This window comes from Pyxicephalus adspersus, chromosome Z, assembly GCF_032062135.1.
Source record: "Pyxicephalus adspersus chromosome Z, UCB_Pads_2.0, whole genome shotgun sequence".
Classification (NCBI taxonomy): Eukaryota; Metazoa; Chordata; class Amphibia; order Anura; family Pyxicephalidae; genus Pyxicephalus; species Pyxicephalus adspersus.
Window position 1 is genome coordinate 83,775,766 of NC_092871.1, and position 18,059 is coordinate 83,793,824.

An 18,059-nucleotide genomic window follows, 5' to 3' on the forward strand; every position below is an offset into this window, starting at 1 on the left:
GACAAGGCACAGTCAGGTAAGTGGATGAGGTTAGGGCAGGCGGCAGACAAGGCACAGTCAGGTAAGTGGATGAGGTTAGGGCAGGCGGCAGACAAAGCAAGATCAAACTGAGGTAAAATCCAGAAAATTAGAACAGATAACTAACTGGCACTGGGAGGAAATGTACTGGAGATCAAGCAACCTAAGACTGGTACCGTAAAGGATTTAAAGGCCAATGGCAGTGCAGGATTAGACAATCTGCCTATTGGTTGCAGCACCCACTCTAGAATCCCCTTCGCCTGTGCACAACCCCAGTTTCTGTGCAGGGGATGCCAAGAACAGTGGAAAATTCATAGCTAAAGAAATGCGGATGATGCTGCAGCTTGCTGAACAGCTGTTCGATGTACCTGACGTTCTTCAATGCAAACATACCCCAGCTTCTGTATCATTCATTCTATTGACCTGTGCATTCTAAGCCTTGCCTAATTCTTATCCTTCTTATACTGTATTCATTCACTAAAAAGGGTAATTAGGGATTGCTGCTCTGACATGAGAAAAAAAGCTTGCATCTACCAAAATGTCACACAAAGTCACACTGCAGAGCAAAGCAAGAAGGGTCAGTAATGGGAGTCTAAGGAGTCTTAAGGGGATCAGGAGAAACTTTTCTCAAAGCATTTTGTCTAGACGAGGAGATCACAAATCAGCAATCTTCTGATACAGTTGTATCAATACAATTTGATTTAGAAAAAAAAATTGCTGAGAAAAAAAAATGAGAAAAATTGTAAGTACATATCTGACAGTGAGCAAAATCAAAGTCATTTAGCAATGGCTTATCACATGGTGTGTCATAACCTTTTTTTCCTTTGATACGATTCATCATAATTCACATGCTGAGATAATATATAAGAGAAACAACATGCAATGAGGCACAGAAATGTCTTCTACCACAAATGTGCACTAATTTAAAAAAATATCAGGTAAGTTTTGCCCCTCATTAGCCACACTGACATACCTGCTTAAAGGAATCACCTGAATCCACACTGACCAATACATGCCAAATGCAACATGTGCACACACAGTAAGAGATTTAAATAATTTGCAATGTATACAAGTATAAGGTGTATAAGGTTCCTATTTTATCCTGAAAATACAAGAAAATATTTTGACCTAAATATGAACAAAATGTGAGCATCACTGCCAACATTCAAAACAGTAATCAATAAAAATAAAAAAAAATAATAAAAATGCGAATAAATACATCCATAGTGTAAAAAGTTAAAATACATGCACTCAGTCTGCTTAAGTTTTTCACCCTTTAACACATTAAAGCATTGTGTACTTTTGAGTTGGGTATGATAAGTCCCCTGCTCCAAGAACATGTACACAGTTGTTGGCCACCAGTAGATGGCACTGTCTCCTTGTGTAATATGTGTAATGAACTCTAATTGTTTCTCAGAGTTTGTTACACACTTTACATAAGGAGACAGTGCCATCTAGTGATGTAACCCAAGTATATAACCAAGTTTTTTCTTTTTTGCATGGCATTTTTAGAAAAAAAACATCTCTGTTTATACTTTAATATATATGATACCTGTCAATGGATCGGACAATGGTTTCCCCAGCATATGTATCATATGCTGGGGAAACCAGCATATGTCTTGTACTGTATATTTATGATGAAATGATGTAACTTTTATTGTGATGGTCAGACTGGGACCCACAATATTTTTATATGCTTATCTAAAATATTGTGCTGTGATTTGCATTTTTACATTACATTTTTGCCAAAAATGTTTTTGTTCTCTGCATTCAGAGCTAACAAAATATGTGGGCATGGAAAACAAAATGCTGGTTAAATAAAAGAAGAGTGCATATACATGTTTGACAATAGGAGCTGCTGTCTCAAATTTACAGTTGACCTAATAAAAAGGAATAGATTGCCTAGTGTATTGGGGATGAGGTTTGAATTGGATCTCACCATGGGTTCACTATTTTCAAGAACATACAGGGAAATTCATGTAAAACAATTTACTTGCTGTGTATCTTTACAACAGGCTCACAGCTGATGTTTACATTGGGTCTGATTTAAAGTTCTCCAAGACTGGAGAAGATAGACCAGGGGTCGGCAACCCGCGGCTCAAGAGCCGCATGCGGCTCTTCAGCCTTCTGGCTGTGGCTCCCTTTGGCCGCCGACAGAAGATCCCTGTTGGGGGATCCCCTTATTCCCATAGACACTGTGGAGGAGGGAGATTCCCCTTCTGGTGTTCTAACAAATACATTTACTCACAAAATATATCTAGCAGGAGGCATGTACAAATGGACGTGTAAAATAACTTCATCATCAGGAAAGTTTCACAGCTGTGTTTGTGTATGAATGCTGTACTTACATTTCCCCCAGTACAAACCTCCAAATCTCCTAAACAGTATGTCGTACCGACTTGAACTTTTCAGGGTACACAGGGGACCATCATAGCTAGCATCTCCATGTCATCTCCCCACCTTTAATAACTTTCAAAACATGAGGGGCATAATTATAAAAAATAGTTAAAATTGAACAGGGTTGCAGTTTTAAAAGTAAGTGTGTTTAGAAGCCTAAAATTAAACATACAAATTAGGGACCCCCGGTGCAACTTACATAGCAAGGAGGTGCGAACCCCAAATTTTTACCTACCTGTCACAAAACTAGAAATGTCATACTACACTACCCTGTCCCCTTCCCTACTATGAACCCCAATTTCTCTGGAATGGGGAGATGTACAAAACCAAAAATATAGGTGCAAGTGGAGGACATCTGTTACCAACACCCCCTAAAATGTTATCATTAGGCCATCATCAGAACATAAAGAAATCTGCCCATCAAAAAAAATCTACCTATCTGTTTGACATTGCTGGAGGCTTCTAGCACCTGAACCCCAATTTCTCTGGAATTGGGAGGTACAGGTAAACAAAATTAGAGATGCAGGTGGGGGACACCTGTGGCTAACATTCCCTAAAATTTTATTGTTAGGTTATCGTCAAAATGAAAAACTCTGCCCATCAAAAAAATTTACCCTGTTACATATTGCTGGAGGCATCTAGCACCTGAACCCCAATTTCTCAAGAACGGGGGGTTACAGGTGAACAATATTAGAGATTCAAGTGGGGGACACCTGTTGCTAACACCCCCTAAAATTTCATTACTAAGAACTCATAAAAAAACATGTACTCTGTTACGTTAGAAGCCTCCAGCTTCTAATGTAATGGGATGATACGTTAGAAGCTGGAGGCTTTTAGGGGCATAGTTTAGTGTTTAATTTATTTCAAAGTAGGCCTACACCACACACTGCACATCTGCGGCTTCAGACTAATTTTTGTAGTGTAAGGGGGCAAAATGGCTCTTGATAGTAAAGGTTGCCGACCCCTGAGATAGACTGTCATGAGAGAACCTGGGCTATCCAGCATGGACCCTGCTAATCCTGGAATAGATCTGGTCCAGGATTGAAAATATTTACCAACTAATAGCAAATGATTTTTAAGAAATCTTTTCTCAGGTTTGTTGGATCACCCATGTCCAAGTCTTCCAGCATCATCCATGATGATCTATCCTCTCCAGTCTTGGAGAATATTAATAAATCAAACCCACTGTATATTATTGCAGACATCAGCTGGTAATCCACTGTTGAACAGAGGCAGGCATTCCTCCACTGTATTCCAACCACCAGCCTATAATCCAAAAGCTCATGGACGATGTTTTCTTGCCAACCAAGCAGTTGGCAAGGTGGATATTGGTTCATGTTTAACTTGAACCAGGTTCACTGAATCCACAATAAATTCACCTATATTAAGTTTGTATGAATGAGGGTGCCAGTAATGTGCCCTTGGGGGCAAAACCTGGCAGCCCAAAATGTTACAATCCATTGAATCTTTGCTTTTGCCCTTGGTATATCTAATGCATTGTCCCACACCAACAAAAATGATAATAGTCTGTAAATCAGTAAAAATTATAATAAAAGATGTCTGACTTTTTTTTTAGGATCCTTAGATAATATGGAAAAATACTGAGATAATGTTAAATGTTATCATCTCAATTAATTCTCTTTATATCCTAGCTCAGAGAAAGGTTATTCTGCGGTGAACAGTACAATTCTCGTGTTGATGCACCAAAAAAAAAGCTAACTACTGCTCTGCTACCCATTTATACTCCAATCATCTCAATAGGTATTACATGTTAGCTATGTCCAATTTCCTCAAAATTTCTTAAACTTGTGTTTCAAAAAATGATGTTTTATCATATTTTTTTTTATTAAGGTTTGCAGCTCATGGAGTTTCTTAACCAATATTCCATATTCCAGTTCTGTCCTGCTTTCCTAATAAGCTGCAAGGCTAATCAAATGGTTTTCTATTTCGTTCTGCACACAGCAAGCTCCATAATAGACCTAAAGTATTCCCTAAATGTGTCAGATATAGAAATTGCAATTCGTTTTACTTAGAGAGCTTCCTTTCATCATCAAATGGTTATACTTTTGACTTTTTTAATATTAAAGAGGACCTGTACTGTGGAAGGTATACCACAAATTGAAGCGAAGAGCCAATGATTAATCATCAGTAATGCCGGCAGGATCACTGCATCTGACCTTTTGCCCAAAACTGACTTCTATGTCTCATTCTTTGCAGTGTTACTTTGCGGAGATGGCCATTTTGATGGAGGGGCAGAGTTTGGCTTCTTCATGTCAGAGCTGCTTGAGGACTGGTAGAGGAATATTTAGGCAGCGATAAAATAGTTTCAGAAAGTGCAAAAGCCCTTTTATTCATCAAATTTTAGTTCTTTTAATGTGCCTAATTTTTTGAAGCTCTCAGAGGCTGCAGAGGATACACTTTCATCAGTGAATCTGGGTGATCCAGCAAACCTGGACTGAATATATTATAGATATGGACACTTCCTTTAAGCGCATTTTAACCTCCCTAGCGGTAATCCTGAGTGTGGCTCGGGGTGAATTACACCGGGGAACAATTTTGAACACATTTTTTGTTGACATAAATTAAGTATGTTGATTCTAAAAGTGCAGTTAGTTTTCTTCTATCACGTCAGGTGAATAGGAAAAATGTATTTTTCTACTTACAAACGTATTTCAGATCATGTCTAGCACTGCTGTTTCTCACCATAGGTGCCTAAACAACCCTGATTCATTTTGTTATATCTGTGGCAGTTTCACCATTCCCAGTCAAAGGGCAAACATCAGCACATTTGTACAGCAAGCCTATTTGTCATATTTCATAGTTGAACTTGGTGATCAAGATAAGTCTTGGGCCCCTTATAAGCTGTGCTCACATTGTGTGGAGGGTTTACAGATGTGGACAAAGGGAACACGTGATAAGATGTCATTTGGTATACCTATGGTTTGGTGAGAGCCAGGAGATCATTTCAGTGACTGTTACTTTTGTATAGTGCAAACTTCTGGACATAACAAGAAAAATAAATGTAACATAGAGTGTCCCAGTCTACCATCGGCTATACGCCCAGTGGCTCATTCAGATGAAATCCCAGTGCCGGTTTTCGTTACACTACCCTCTCTTGAAGAACATAATTATGGGAATGAACTAGGTGACAACAATGATGAAGAGTTTGAAATGAATGAGGACTCTGTTCATAAAGGGATTTGATCAGCATGAGTTGAGTGATTTGGGACTATGGAAGAAAGCTTCAGAACTCCTAGCATCAAGACTGCATGAGAAAATCTTACTTGAAAAAGAAACAATGGTATTGTACTTTCGAACCAGAGAAATTGCATTTCTGCAGTACTTTAGAACTGACAGTGGCTTTGTGTATTGCCATAACATACCTGGTTTAATGGAGGAATTGGGAATCCCAATCCATTACTCAACCTAATGGCGACTATTCATGGATAGCTCAAAGCGGAGCTTAAAGTGTGTCCTCCTTCACAATGGCAATATATTTGGGTCAGTCCCAATTGGCCATTCAGTTTCTCTTTGTGAAGAATATGCAGACATAAAGAAAGTCATTGAGTTGTTGCAATATCACCAACACAATTGGGTTGACCTTAAAATGTTATGCTTCCTTCTTGGCCAGCAATGCGGATACACCAAGTATTCCTGTTATCTGTGCATGTAGGACAGCAGAGCTCGTGAGAGGCATTGGATGGAAAGGAATTGGCCTCCAAGATCTGCCCTAAAACCAGATGATCCAAACATTCTACATGGGCCACTTGTTGATAGAAAGAATATTATATTCCAACCTCTGCACATGAAACTGGGTCTGATGAAACAGTTGGTTAAAGCTTTGCCAACTGAAGGAGAATGTTTCAAGTACCTAGTTTTGGCATTTCCTAGCCGGTCATTTGAAAAAATAAAGGCTGGTTTGTTTGATGGTCCACAAATAAGGCAGCCCATCAAAGATTAACATTTCATCAGGATAATGTCACAAGTCAAAAAGAATGCTTGGTTATCATTCAAAGCTATTGTCAAGGACTTCCTGGAAACACACAAGCAAATAATACACCGAAATTGTCCAGAAACTTATGGAGAGCTACAAAATGCTTGGTTGCAATATGAGCATCAAGGTGCATTTTCTGCATAGCCATCTTTCTATTTTCCCGGAAAACCTTGGTGCAGTCAGTGATGAGCAAGGGGAACGATTCCACCAAGATTTGAAGGTCATGGAAGGACGGTATCAGGGAAGATGGGATGTACATGGGCTGACTATTGTTGGAGCATCTGGACAAATTGGAGCATTTGAACAAATTGTCCTAACACTGAACAATCCAGGAAAAGCTAGGGGGGTAAATTTTTACTTCAAACTCTTACCTGATTAATTTTCAAATGTTTTACTGTAAAAAAATTGTCATAGAGTACCTATAAATCATTTGTATGAACAAAATAAATTTATAAAAACAGTACATTCAAGTTATTATTTCATTTTTTTTTCATTGTATGTAAAATTTGTATCTTTTTTGACAAAACTGGAGGGTACCTGTATCGTAAATGTAATAACAAAAAACCTCTGGATTCACTACCCAAAAATTAGTAAAAAACAAGTGGAAGATCTAACTCAACAAAAAATACGTTCCCCAGTGTTATCCATACCAAAAGCTGTAACCCTGAGCCATACTCGGGGTGGAATTGCCAGGGAGTTTTATCTGGTCCCCACATTCCTGTGGCGTCCTCCAACGATGCTCGCAGCGTCCTCCAGCCATGGCCACGGCGTCCTCCAGTGATGCCTGGCATCTACTCCATGCTACACATATGCCGGCCGGCATCTGCGCCTCCAGCGTGTGTACGTTGGGGACACGAGGCCAGGGAAAGCAGATGACGGCCGGGCAGTAAGAGTGTGTGGCTGGAGGGTGGGACCGTGCAGCTGGTAGGTGGGACCAGGTGGCAAACTGAAAATATTAAGTATTTTTAAATGTACCATTTTGACATTTAAAAATACTTACTATTCATACTGCCAGGAAGGTTAAAGAAGTATTTCTCAGCCAAGGTTCTGTGGAACTCCAGAGTTCCTCCAGAGATTTATAGAAGTTCATTGAACAATGAGCAGTTTGTGCCTTTCAAGTCAGTATAAGTGACATGAACAATCTTTTTTGGCTATCTATAAGGGTGACATTCTTCTCACTGACCAGCAATATAACAGGAATTCTTCCCACTGACCACCACACTAATATACTTTGATCTGTGGATATAGAAGGGGTTCCCTGAAGACCTAAAAGTCATTTTAGAAGTTCTCTCATGTTAGAAAGGTAAAAAAGTCTGCTTTAAAGTATCTTATATGGCCCTACAGTTGGATGAATCAAGGTTAAGTCTCCATCTCCTTGTTATTTTGCTTCACCTTGAGCTAATGTATTTTCAAAAAACAATCAATCTACCTTGATTTAGCTGATAGAGAAAATAAATTAGCAGGGAATACATTCTGGCAACATAGTCTCCTTTGATTGTCACAGTTCTTCATCTGGAATTTATGGAAAGCTGAAGAGACGTCTGACTCCCTTTTCCGAATAAGAGACTTCTGACTCCCTTTTCTGAACAAGTTGTACCAGATATAACCCCTGAACTAACCCATACTGACTGCACACAACCCTAAGATGTTTAAAAGGCTCATATTCTAGAACCATATTGATTCATAATCAATTACCACCATCCAAAGTCAAAAAGTAACTAATGTAGCCCAAGAACATTACCGTTGGTGGTTCCATCAAAACCAAACATGCAAATGGTGGATACAATCTATACAGGACAGTCTTGGGAAGACTCAACCCTTGATGTGTATCATAAAGTGAACCACAGGGGATCTTCATCTTCTTTAAACCCAGCCTCCAATATGTTGCAATATTAGCTATTATTTCCAAATCTGATATTATCTGTTGACTTACGTGCTTTTGGCTGGCTGGAATTTTTTTCAGTTAGCTTATTTTTCAACCATTTTACCCAAACAAAACTTTCTTTGTAGTGTGATTTGCTTCAGTATGTGCTTCTTATTGTACATCAAAGTTAATACCATGACCTGTGTATTCATCTGCCCCCAAGAGCCTGTGTTTCAGGATTTATATTCTTCCAGCAGTCTCTGAAAATATATTATCTGTTTGGTATTCACCTCAACTATGTAGTTCCGCTACAATACAACTTTCAGTGAAAGTACTTGTTTCTTTTTCTCGGGTCACTGTGTTTTTTTGCTAGTTTTCTGTTTTTGTTATAAGTTATTATTGGTTATGAATATACTGAGCTTTTGTAGGTATTGAATTATTTGCATCTATAGTATGTATTTCACACATTGGTTTTTACTTTCTAATAATAAGAATTCCATCTCAAACCGCTAGACAAGAAATACATTTCTTTTGATAAAATCTTCACTATATTCCATTCAATAGAGTAGCAATCTTGGTACATGAATTAATCCATTTCCAAATTGTATGTAGAATATTATTGACTTGCCACGGCAGCATGTGACAAAGGTTAGCACTCTGGCCCTTGCTGCCCTGGGTCCAAGGTTTGAATCTTGGCAAGGACAACCCAGGTATTTTGGTTTTCTCCCACATTTCAAAAACATGCAGTTAGGTTAATGGCTTCCCACCAAATTGACTTCATACTGTGGTAATGACATATTACTATGGTGGGGCATTAAATTGTGAGCCCCCTTGAGGGATAGTAATGACTTTGGACTTTTTAAAGCTCTGCAGAATATGTTGGTGCTATATAAATACTGGGTAAATATAACTTGTATTTATATAGTGCCAACATATTACACACCTCCATACAAAGTCCATAGTCTTGTCAGTAGCTGTACCTCAGAGGGACTCATAATCTAATGTCCCTACCTTTTGGGATGTGGGAGGATACCAGAGTGCCCAGAAGAAACACCGGGGGAATATACACACTCTTTGCAGGTAGTGTCCTCGCTGGTATTTAAACCTGGGACCTAATGCTGCAAAGGCCAGAGTGCTACCCAGTGAGCCAACCATGCTGCTCATAGATCCTGGAAGATTTCCTATGTTATTGAGACAAAGATCAAGATTTAGGTAAGTATACAGCCAAGACTTTTTGAACACCCAATCGTTAAAATCTATATAAACATATTGGACATCTCATTCTAAAACAATGGGTATTAATACAAAATTTGCACCTTTTTTTGCACCTATACACCTTCCACTCTTATAGGAAGTCTTTTCATAAGCCCTTTTAGCCAAAAAAGGCAAATGAGAGATCATGTGTGCAGCCTATTAGATTTTTTTTATAAGCTGGATGGGAAGAATTTGTAGGCAGGTGACAGACTCTGTATGGTAATGCAAAATTTTAGTAAGGACCCCAAAATAACTGTGGTCACTGAAAAGTGCTGGGTGGTGTGCCCAGCTAAAACAGTCTTGGGAGAACGCTTTGTATAGATGTCGGACAAAAGGACTTGGTTTTAAAGATGGAGTTCCAGTTCATAATTCAGGTTCATAGTTTAGGGGTTTAGTATAGTATCATGATCAACCACGTCCTAATGAACTCTACTTTGTGCATGACTTGAGAAACAGTCATGATGGAACAGAAAAGAGCCTTCAACTCACTTTTACAAAAAGATTGTCCAATTGTCCAAAATGTCCTTCTTTGCTGTAGCAATAGCAGCAACTTTCAATTGAAACAACTAAATTTAATCATTTTACCCATAGGGCACAATATACCATTTAGCATGTTTAGAAAACATTTGTAGAACCCAGATTTCAACCCTGTGTGTGTATGCGTATTATGCTAACCAACATTGTGCTGACTTGATAGAGCAATTTTGTGTGATTGCTTTGGCCTAAGGTACTTAGTAGTGATTGGAATTGTTGTAGGTGGTCTTGGATTGCTCATTTAAGGTTTTTCCACTGATACTTCACAATAATAAGTAGCAACTGTTTTCTTTACTTCTGGAGACTCATACATGAAAAATATTTGAACTTGGTGAGTGTTTTTATTGTCACCAACTATATAACTATGAACTTTCATTGCGATTAATGGACTAGTTTTATATTATTTAATGTCTTCTCTCCTATGGTCAATCAGTCAATATTGCCTAAGCCTGTTTTGAAAATAAAGCTTCCTTAATTTCTTTGCCCAAGAGAAAAAGCTCTTTGGAGGATTAACAACCTTATTTTTGCACTTACCTGAGCTATGTAATAAAATAATAAAATATATAGAGAATTATTTTGTATTAAATTCACATCTTCATATTATTCCCCCCCCCCCCTTTCATGGATGGCCTGCAAGGCCAACTTTTGGGAAAATTTAATCTCACTAAGTACAGCTAGGAAAAAGAAACGTCTTTAGACTATTAATGATTCCAGTGACTCTATAAAGATCAGATTGAGGTGATTAAATTGAACCTTTTGCACATTCACATCATGGATGCTGAGAAGGCTTTATCGCTTTCTAAGCATACAGTCTACCTGGAGGGTAAAGCTCAATCAACGTTTTTTGCCCAGAAACTCAGCAGTCAAGGAGAGTATCCCTATACTTTCAATAGGTAGATAAAGAAATAGACATAGTGAAAGATTTTGGAATGTTTTTATAACTCCTTATATAACCAGCACACATTCAAATGTTGATATTCACACCACTTTAAAATAGAATCTTCCTTCCAAGGCTGTCACTGAATACATTGATTGCTATGTTATAGAGAACATCTACCTAATGCAGAGAAAATGGATCTAATAGCAAACATTACAAACCATTTGAAATTGGCCCATGATGATTGATGATAATTTTAAATAATTATGCAACAAAGCAGTAAAATACTCACCTAAGTCTTTGCTTGCCGCAAAGATTACCAGAAATGTAGTGCAGAGGGTCAAGGATTAGGCTCCAGTATTGCCTGTGAACCACCTTTATCTGATTTTCTCCATTACTGACCTACAACGCACTATGGGCCTGACTTATTAAAGATTTCCAAGACTGCTGGAATGCTGCTGTTTGGGTTCTAAATGTCAATTGAAACTTAAGCTATTAGTGTCGGAGCCATTTGCTAACGTCCAAATGATTTTTAGGAAATCTTCCCCATTTTGGAGAGCTTTAATAATCAGGTCTATTGTGTTGTATTGCAGACATTAGCTGTACGCCCATTATTATTATTATTATTATTATTAAACAGGATTTATATAGCGCCAACATATTACGCAGCGCTGTACACCCATTGTTGAAGAATAGAGAGGAAGGCATTCCCTTACTGCCAACCACCAGCCTATAACCAAAAGCTTGTGGCTGACATTTTCCTGACAACCAAGCAAATAATATTGGTTCCTTTTTAAACTTAAACTTGAACCAACGAACCCAGCCTATTTTTAGCTTGTGTGTATGTTGGTGCCAGTTCCATCCCAAATGCCATCTTCTCCATTCTTAGAGAGCTTTAACCCCCCTTGCAGTATTCCCGAGTGTGGCTCGGGGTGAACTATGTACAAAAAGCGGTAACCCTGAGCCACACTCAGGGTAGCAAAAAAAACCTACTTGATCCCCATAATCCAGCGAGGTCCTCCAGTGATCCCCGGCCGGCTTCTGCATCACATCCTCCGCTCGATTGAGGGGGAGGCATGGCCTGGTGGAAATTTAAAGCAGATTACATTGTGATCAGCTTTTAGCATATTGATCACAGTGATAAAGTTTTAAAAAATTAATCCAAATAATAAATTATAAATCCAAAAGTTCATCTATTATTATATCCTTGTTTGGACAAATTTAAATGTTTAAATTGTTTTTTAATAAAATTAATTATTTACTTAAGACCTCCGGTTACAGTTTCTTAAAATGTGAACAGCTCTGGTGAGACCAACAAAGCCCTAGATAATGTTACACTGCAGATATACAGCTATGGGCTGAGTTATATAAAAAACTAAATTTGGCCTTGATTAGGAATACCTAACACTTTTAGGTGTTCCCTAAGATTTGGAAAACATTTCCTTTTAGCCTCGGGTTTGTTTTAAACGTAGGTATTGAAAAGCATTTTTGCTCTTGAATTGTGTTGCCATGTCAGATGATTGCTACATTTGTACCAGTCCCTTGGGTTTAATATATCCCAAGTTTAAAAAAAACTTGTCTTTCTCAAAATTTAAAACACTTAAAAAGGATCATCAGGGTGTGGTGGTCCTAATTCCCTTCATAAGAAGACCGTGAAGACCATGGCCAACATTATCCATGACAATCATTTTTTTTTTAACATAGCCATAATTCCTTTTGTTAATTTCTAGGTATCATTTTGCATAATTTTTATGTAAAACAAAGTTACTATCGGAACTGTTTTTTCTTTCTGATTCCTGTTTATCATAAAGCACAAGGGAAGGTTAACCGTCACCAAGATCTGTTGAAGTAGGAAGAGCTTTCTGTAGCCAATTAGCAAAAATTAATTTATTGGTTACAGAAAGACTTATGTGTTGGAATTTAGATAAACTGCACACATTTTATCCTTATCTTCCATTTATTCTATGGAGCAGAGCCATCAAAGGATTAATCGGTCTCCCACAGCTAGACGCCGTAGTCATATATTTCATGGCTTGATTACAGAAAATCTGCATCTTATGACATTCCCAGAGTAAATGAGTAAATGATTTTCAACTTTCAGGTCACAGTCATTTTTTTTCTTTCACTGGATGTAAAACTTGGTAAAGTGCTTCAAAAATAGGCAGCAAAGAGTTTGCCTGTTCATGCAATATGATGCAGAACTCTGCTGTTGTTTATTATTGGTAAAATAATGTAAAAGTACAACATTAAAGTATGTTCAAACTATTTAAAATGTAAAGGGAATGTGTGGTGAGGATATGACAGATAAGACAAAGCAAGGGTAGCTTAAGGCTCCATTCCACATATTCTTCTCTATGTATGGCCTATGGGATGAAAAATAGACTTTCAGGCTTCCTAGGTCAAGCACAGGTTAAAAACAGCAATGTAAGTAATTTAAGAGAACTGGAATGCCATTATCTATATAAGTCTAAGGATTTGGTGCTATTTAGTAATGGCTTTAGCGGGCAATTTGCCATTAGCACACACAACTTGAGGGTGTCCAACTGGCATGTACTTTACCAATATCCACTGGAAGTGCTCGATTCCATTAGCGAGCCCTGGGGGGTTGGTGTACCAATAAGAACATTCTGTAGTCCATCAGTGAGCAATAGGGAATAGTTGGGAGCTTACATTTAATGTTTTTCAAAAGTTCAAAATTGCACAGTCTTTGAAAAGTGATGGGACCTTTCCTAATGTAAAAGAGGGTTGCTTGTCGAAGCTTGGTCTCAATCAAAACAGGGGTGACTGTGACAAGCTAATTTTTATGCAATCATGCATACAGTAATAACATATTAATATTTTTTAGAGATGTCTGGCACCAGTGAGGACCTTTCACTTGTATATTGGACCCAGAAATGGCTGGAAAATGGGACCCTTTACTTCCATGTCTCCTTACATATGAGGGAACCTACTGCCATCAGTACCTCCCCAACTGTGCAGGAACCTGTGCAAGAAGTGGATGAACAACTTCATGTCCTACATGTATCAGTCATGGTGAGTGTTTATTTCTTACTCATTACAAAATGAATGTTCTCCAGCATTAAATATAGGCTGAAGAAATTATGTGTTGCTGCAAAAACAACCCAAGGCAAACATGTACTCACAATTGCGTAACAATTGCTTGTTGTCAGATGATGATGTATATATTGCTCTTTAACTACATGAAGAAAGTAGAAATGGAACAAATGTCTAGACGGGAAACTCCATCAAGTAAATTGAGTATGCATATTTAAAGAATTGCTTACTTTGATTGTAAATAAACATAGAAAAGACCCAACAGAGAGGTCTTTAAAGGCAAAATATTGTATTTGTGATACAGTGCTTCTCAGAAATACAATACAAGTGTTTGAGAACTTTATGCTTGTAAATGATCTATTAGAGAGCCATCCACGTTGGCACTATACAATAAACAACTACTCAAGAGTCTTATGTCAAAGATGTTCCAGAAATCCAGACTGCAACCTGGACATCTGTGGTAAGAAAGCGTACATGGAAGTACCCGACACTTTTCCCTTGCAATTATGAAACATAATTTTATTTAGACAAAAAAAGGAAAACTAGTTTGTTATTCCTTCAGCCTTGATGTTAAAGGCATAGAAACCTATGTTGATGCTTTATACTGCTTATATGCTTATATATACTATTACTTACTTATAACACAAATTGTGCAGGGTAACCAGATACACATGCCTGCTTAAGAGGGAATATTTTTTTTCTAGTTGTTTAATTGTGGAGATATGCATGGTAAAATGCCAAGTTTTCAATTAAGCAGCAGCATTGAATCAGTGCCAAGAGAAAAAGCTATAATCTATTTGTTTTATTTATCATTACATTTATTTTGGATTGAATAAATATCTCAGGCAAAGTACACTTATGTCACAGGCTTTTAGGATTTTGAGAAATTTGTAATGAGAGGACATGAGAATCTGTTTGCTTTCAGACTCTCTGATTGACTATAATTAGCTCTGTTTGAACAGAGCACATATGGGTTAGAAGGTCAAAGGTGAGAATGAAGGAATGAGGCCCTTTTTATTTTTGGATAGAGTAGGAAAGGATTATTGACTTTTATTGACTTTTTTTTCTGAGTATCTTACAAGCATTTAAGGTTAACAGAATGTTGTGCTGTCACTGGAACAGGAATAGTTGAAGTGTTCCATTTGGGACACTTGTAGAATCAGCTGTCTTGACCACAGGGATATCGAACCAATTCGCTTTCAACCATGTCACATAGACAATTAACACCTATCCAAAGCTGCAAGACACCAAGGTGTGAAATATGAAAATTAGAACAGGGAGTTTATTGGCAAGCTTGTACTTATAAATTCTGGGTCATGTTTTGTCCTTGCATTTAACTCTGATGAGTGGGTAAACATCCTAAAGAAGACCTATTATCACAATTTTTACTTTATATAAAAGAGTATTTACCTCTTTTAGTTATTTCATTTAAATATCTTTACCACTGCAGCGGTAAAGAGTGAATGGGAGCCTCCTGGGAAAACTACGTCACATTGCCATGGAAGCTTAAGTCTGCTCCTTCTGTGCATGCCAAATCATTTGCAAGCCCAAAAGGAGCTTTTCCCACAATGAAAAAGACATGCGCAGTGGGATCAGCACACTTTTTTTACATTTACAGGAGGATACATCACCTGATCTCGCACCTGTGCAGTGTGAGATCAGGTGATGTAGACAGAAGCCAGAAGATGAAGGAAGAAGATACTACTGGCCACTGGTTCCTCTGCACTAGGACGAAGGAGGATTCACAGACAACGTGGGACAGAATGTAAGCCAGGTGTGGGGGGGTCGATGAAGCTCTGATGAAGTAAAGGTAGGTGTGTTGTTTTTATTTTAATGAAAGTTCCGCTTTAAGCATTGGAGAATGAGTCCATTTGATGGCAGTTTGAGCTACTACTACCAATGCCATGACCCGGACACCTTACCGACATTGTACTTGCATAAATATTTTACATGTTTTCTCGTATATTAATATTTTCCATTAGACATCAGTATCTTTTAGGAGACAGATTTTGTTTGCTTTTGGTAACATTTACAAAATCTAATACATCCATTCAATGTAAACATAGAAAGCTGCTCCCGGGCAAATGTTCTACAGTACATAATTAAGGATCACCATAGTCGACAATATGTATTTTACACTCGCATTCTCACTTAACAGACATCATTATCCTATTGAATAAATTAAATGATTCATTACTGTGTTGTGATCAGTTTTAGCCAAGTGTCCTTTTGAACCTGAACATTTGTTGCTAAATCAACATTACTGATTAGACAAAATAAATTACAGCCTCCTACCTACTTGGCTCTTTTACTCTATCTGATTGTCTTTTTATCATGTCTTGAATTCTGCTGTTTGGCTGTGGTTGAAAGCAGAATACCCAGCTAATAGGAGAGCATAAAAAATCCTTTACCCAATAGATACTCACAATCATATTCATAATGATGGACATTGCTACTCCAAATACTATGGGCCCAGTATGTGATGGCCATGGGTCATCTGGGGTCACCGCTGGGTATTGAAGCACAGAATGAATATTTACATATCATTAAGTCAAAAATGTTCTGTGCTCCATTAAGGATTTCCCACCACCTGACCAGAAGAACCCTTGACTTCACAAATTATTTTAACCTAATTTCTACAAATACACATATACTATGGAGATTTATGGTATTATCAGTGCCCACATTTTATGCAGAACTGTACATTAAATAGGGGTTACGCTAGAAAAGTCTTGGAGCCATGCATGTGACAAAATTTTTTTTGACAAAGTCAATAGTAGGTAATATTTTTCTACCAGGACAGAAAGGTAAGTGGGACAAAAACTGTGGAGGGATTTGTGTATCAGATAGGTAGGTGGGACAAGAACTGTGGAGAGATTTGTGTATCAGATAGGTAGGTGGGACAAGAGCTGTGGAGGGATTTGTGTATCAGATAGGTAGGTGGGTCAAGAACTGTGGAGAGATTTGTGTATCAGATGGGTAGGTGGAACAAGAGCTGTGGAGGGATTTGAAGGCAAAGCACAGGAGCTTGAATTTGACACAGCAGAAGAGGAGTGGTGGGAAGGGTGTGTATTGGGTAGGTGAACAGGTAGGTAAGTGGGAAGGCTTTGTATCAGGTAAGTATGTGAGTAGGTAGGTGGGTGGGAAGAATTTGTATGGGGTGGGTGGGTAGGTAGGGGAAAAGGATGAATAAGTCTGGCTACAGCATTCATAATGGATTGTAGAGGAGAGTCGGGTTAGTGGAATACCAAAGAGGAGGATGTTACAGTAGTCCAGACGGGAGATGATAAGAGCGTGTACAAGGAGTTTGGTGGTCCCTAGGGACAGGTTGGAATGCCTCTTGGAGATGTTGCGCAGGTGAATATGGCAGGACCTGGAGATGTTTTGAATGTTGGGAATGAAGGAAAGGGCAGAATCATAGGTTTATATATATTGTGTGTTATTTAATAATTTTTTTTTGCCTGACAGATGAATAGTTTCTTTCTATTTGTTATCTACAGGGAGATATTGTTGCTTAGTTCTTTGTAAAAATTTCTAAATTCCCTAAATTTTCCAAAGAAATAACTTTACCTTGATCCAGTGATCTTCACTGCAGGACACTGCCCAAAACTGCACAGTCCCCATCTGCTCTTCTTCTTGCACATGCATGTTATGAACCCAGTCATTCCATTGTGAAGCCATAATTCAGCATTTCTGAAGATTACTCCACTCTTTAGATAGATTGGGACATACAAGTTGTAGAAGATCAGAAAAGATGCTTTTGGAGCACAGCTGTGTGGCTACAGATTGGGTCTTTAAATACAGTAAAAACTTTAGGTTAGCCAAACTTAGAGTGGTGGTACCATGTCTTATATAGGACACAAATTGGTCAAAACTTGTCCACTCTTGGTGACACCACTGGAAAGAGAAAAAATCGACCCAAGGTGAGAAGAATTTACATTTTAGACAAATGTACCCAAAGCATTTGTCCATACTGAAGAATATGCTCTCACTCTTGCTCTCAAAGCCACTCTACTAATTTGAATTTCACCTTTCAGTCTCAGTAACAAAAAATGCCAAAATAAATA

The 18,059-nt window shown here is 38.1% G+C and overlaps 1 protein-coding gene across 1 annotated transcript in view; it reads left to right on the forward strand.

Moving 5' to 3' along the window:
* The window catches only part of ASTN2 (astrotactin 2), a 188,877-nt gene that overhangs the window by 32,744 nt on the left and 138,074 nt on the right, over positions 1–18,059 (forward strand). The window contains exon 2 of the mRNA XM_072430157.1: positions 13,784–13,971. Coding sequence (XP_072286258.1) covers positions 13,784–13,971 — 188 coding nt within the window. The remainder of the gene's footprint in view (positions 1–13,783; positions 13,972–18,059) is intronic.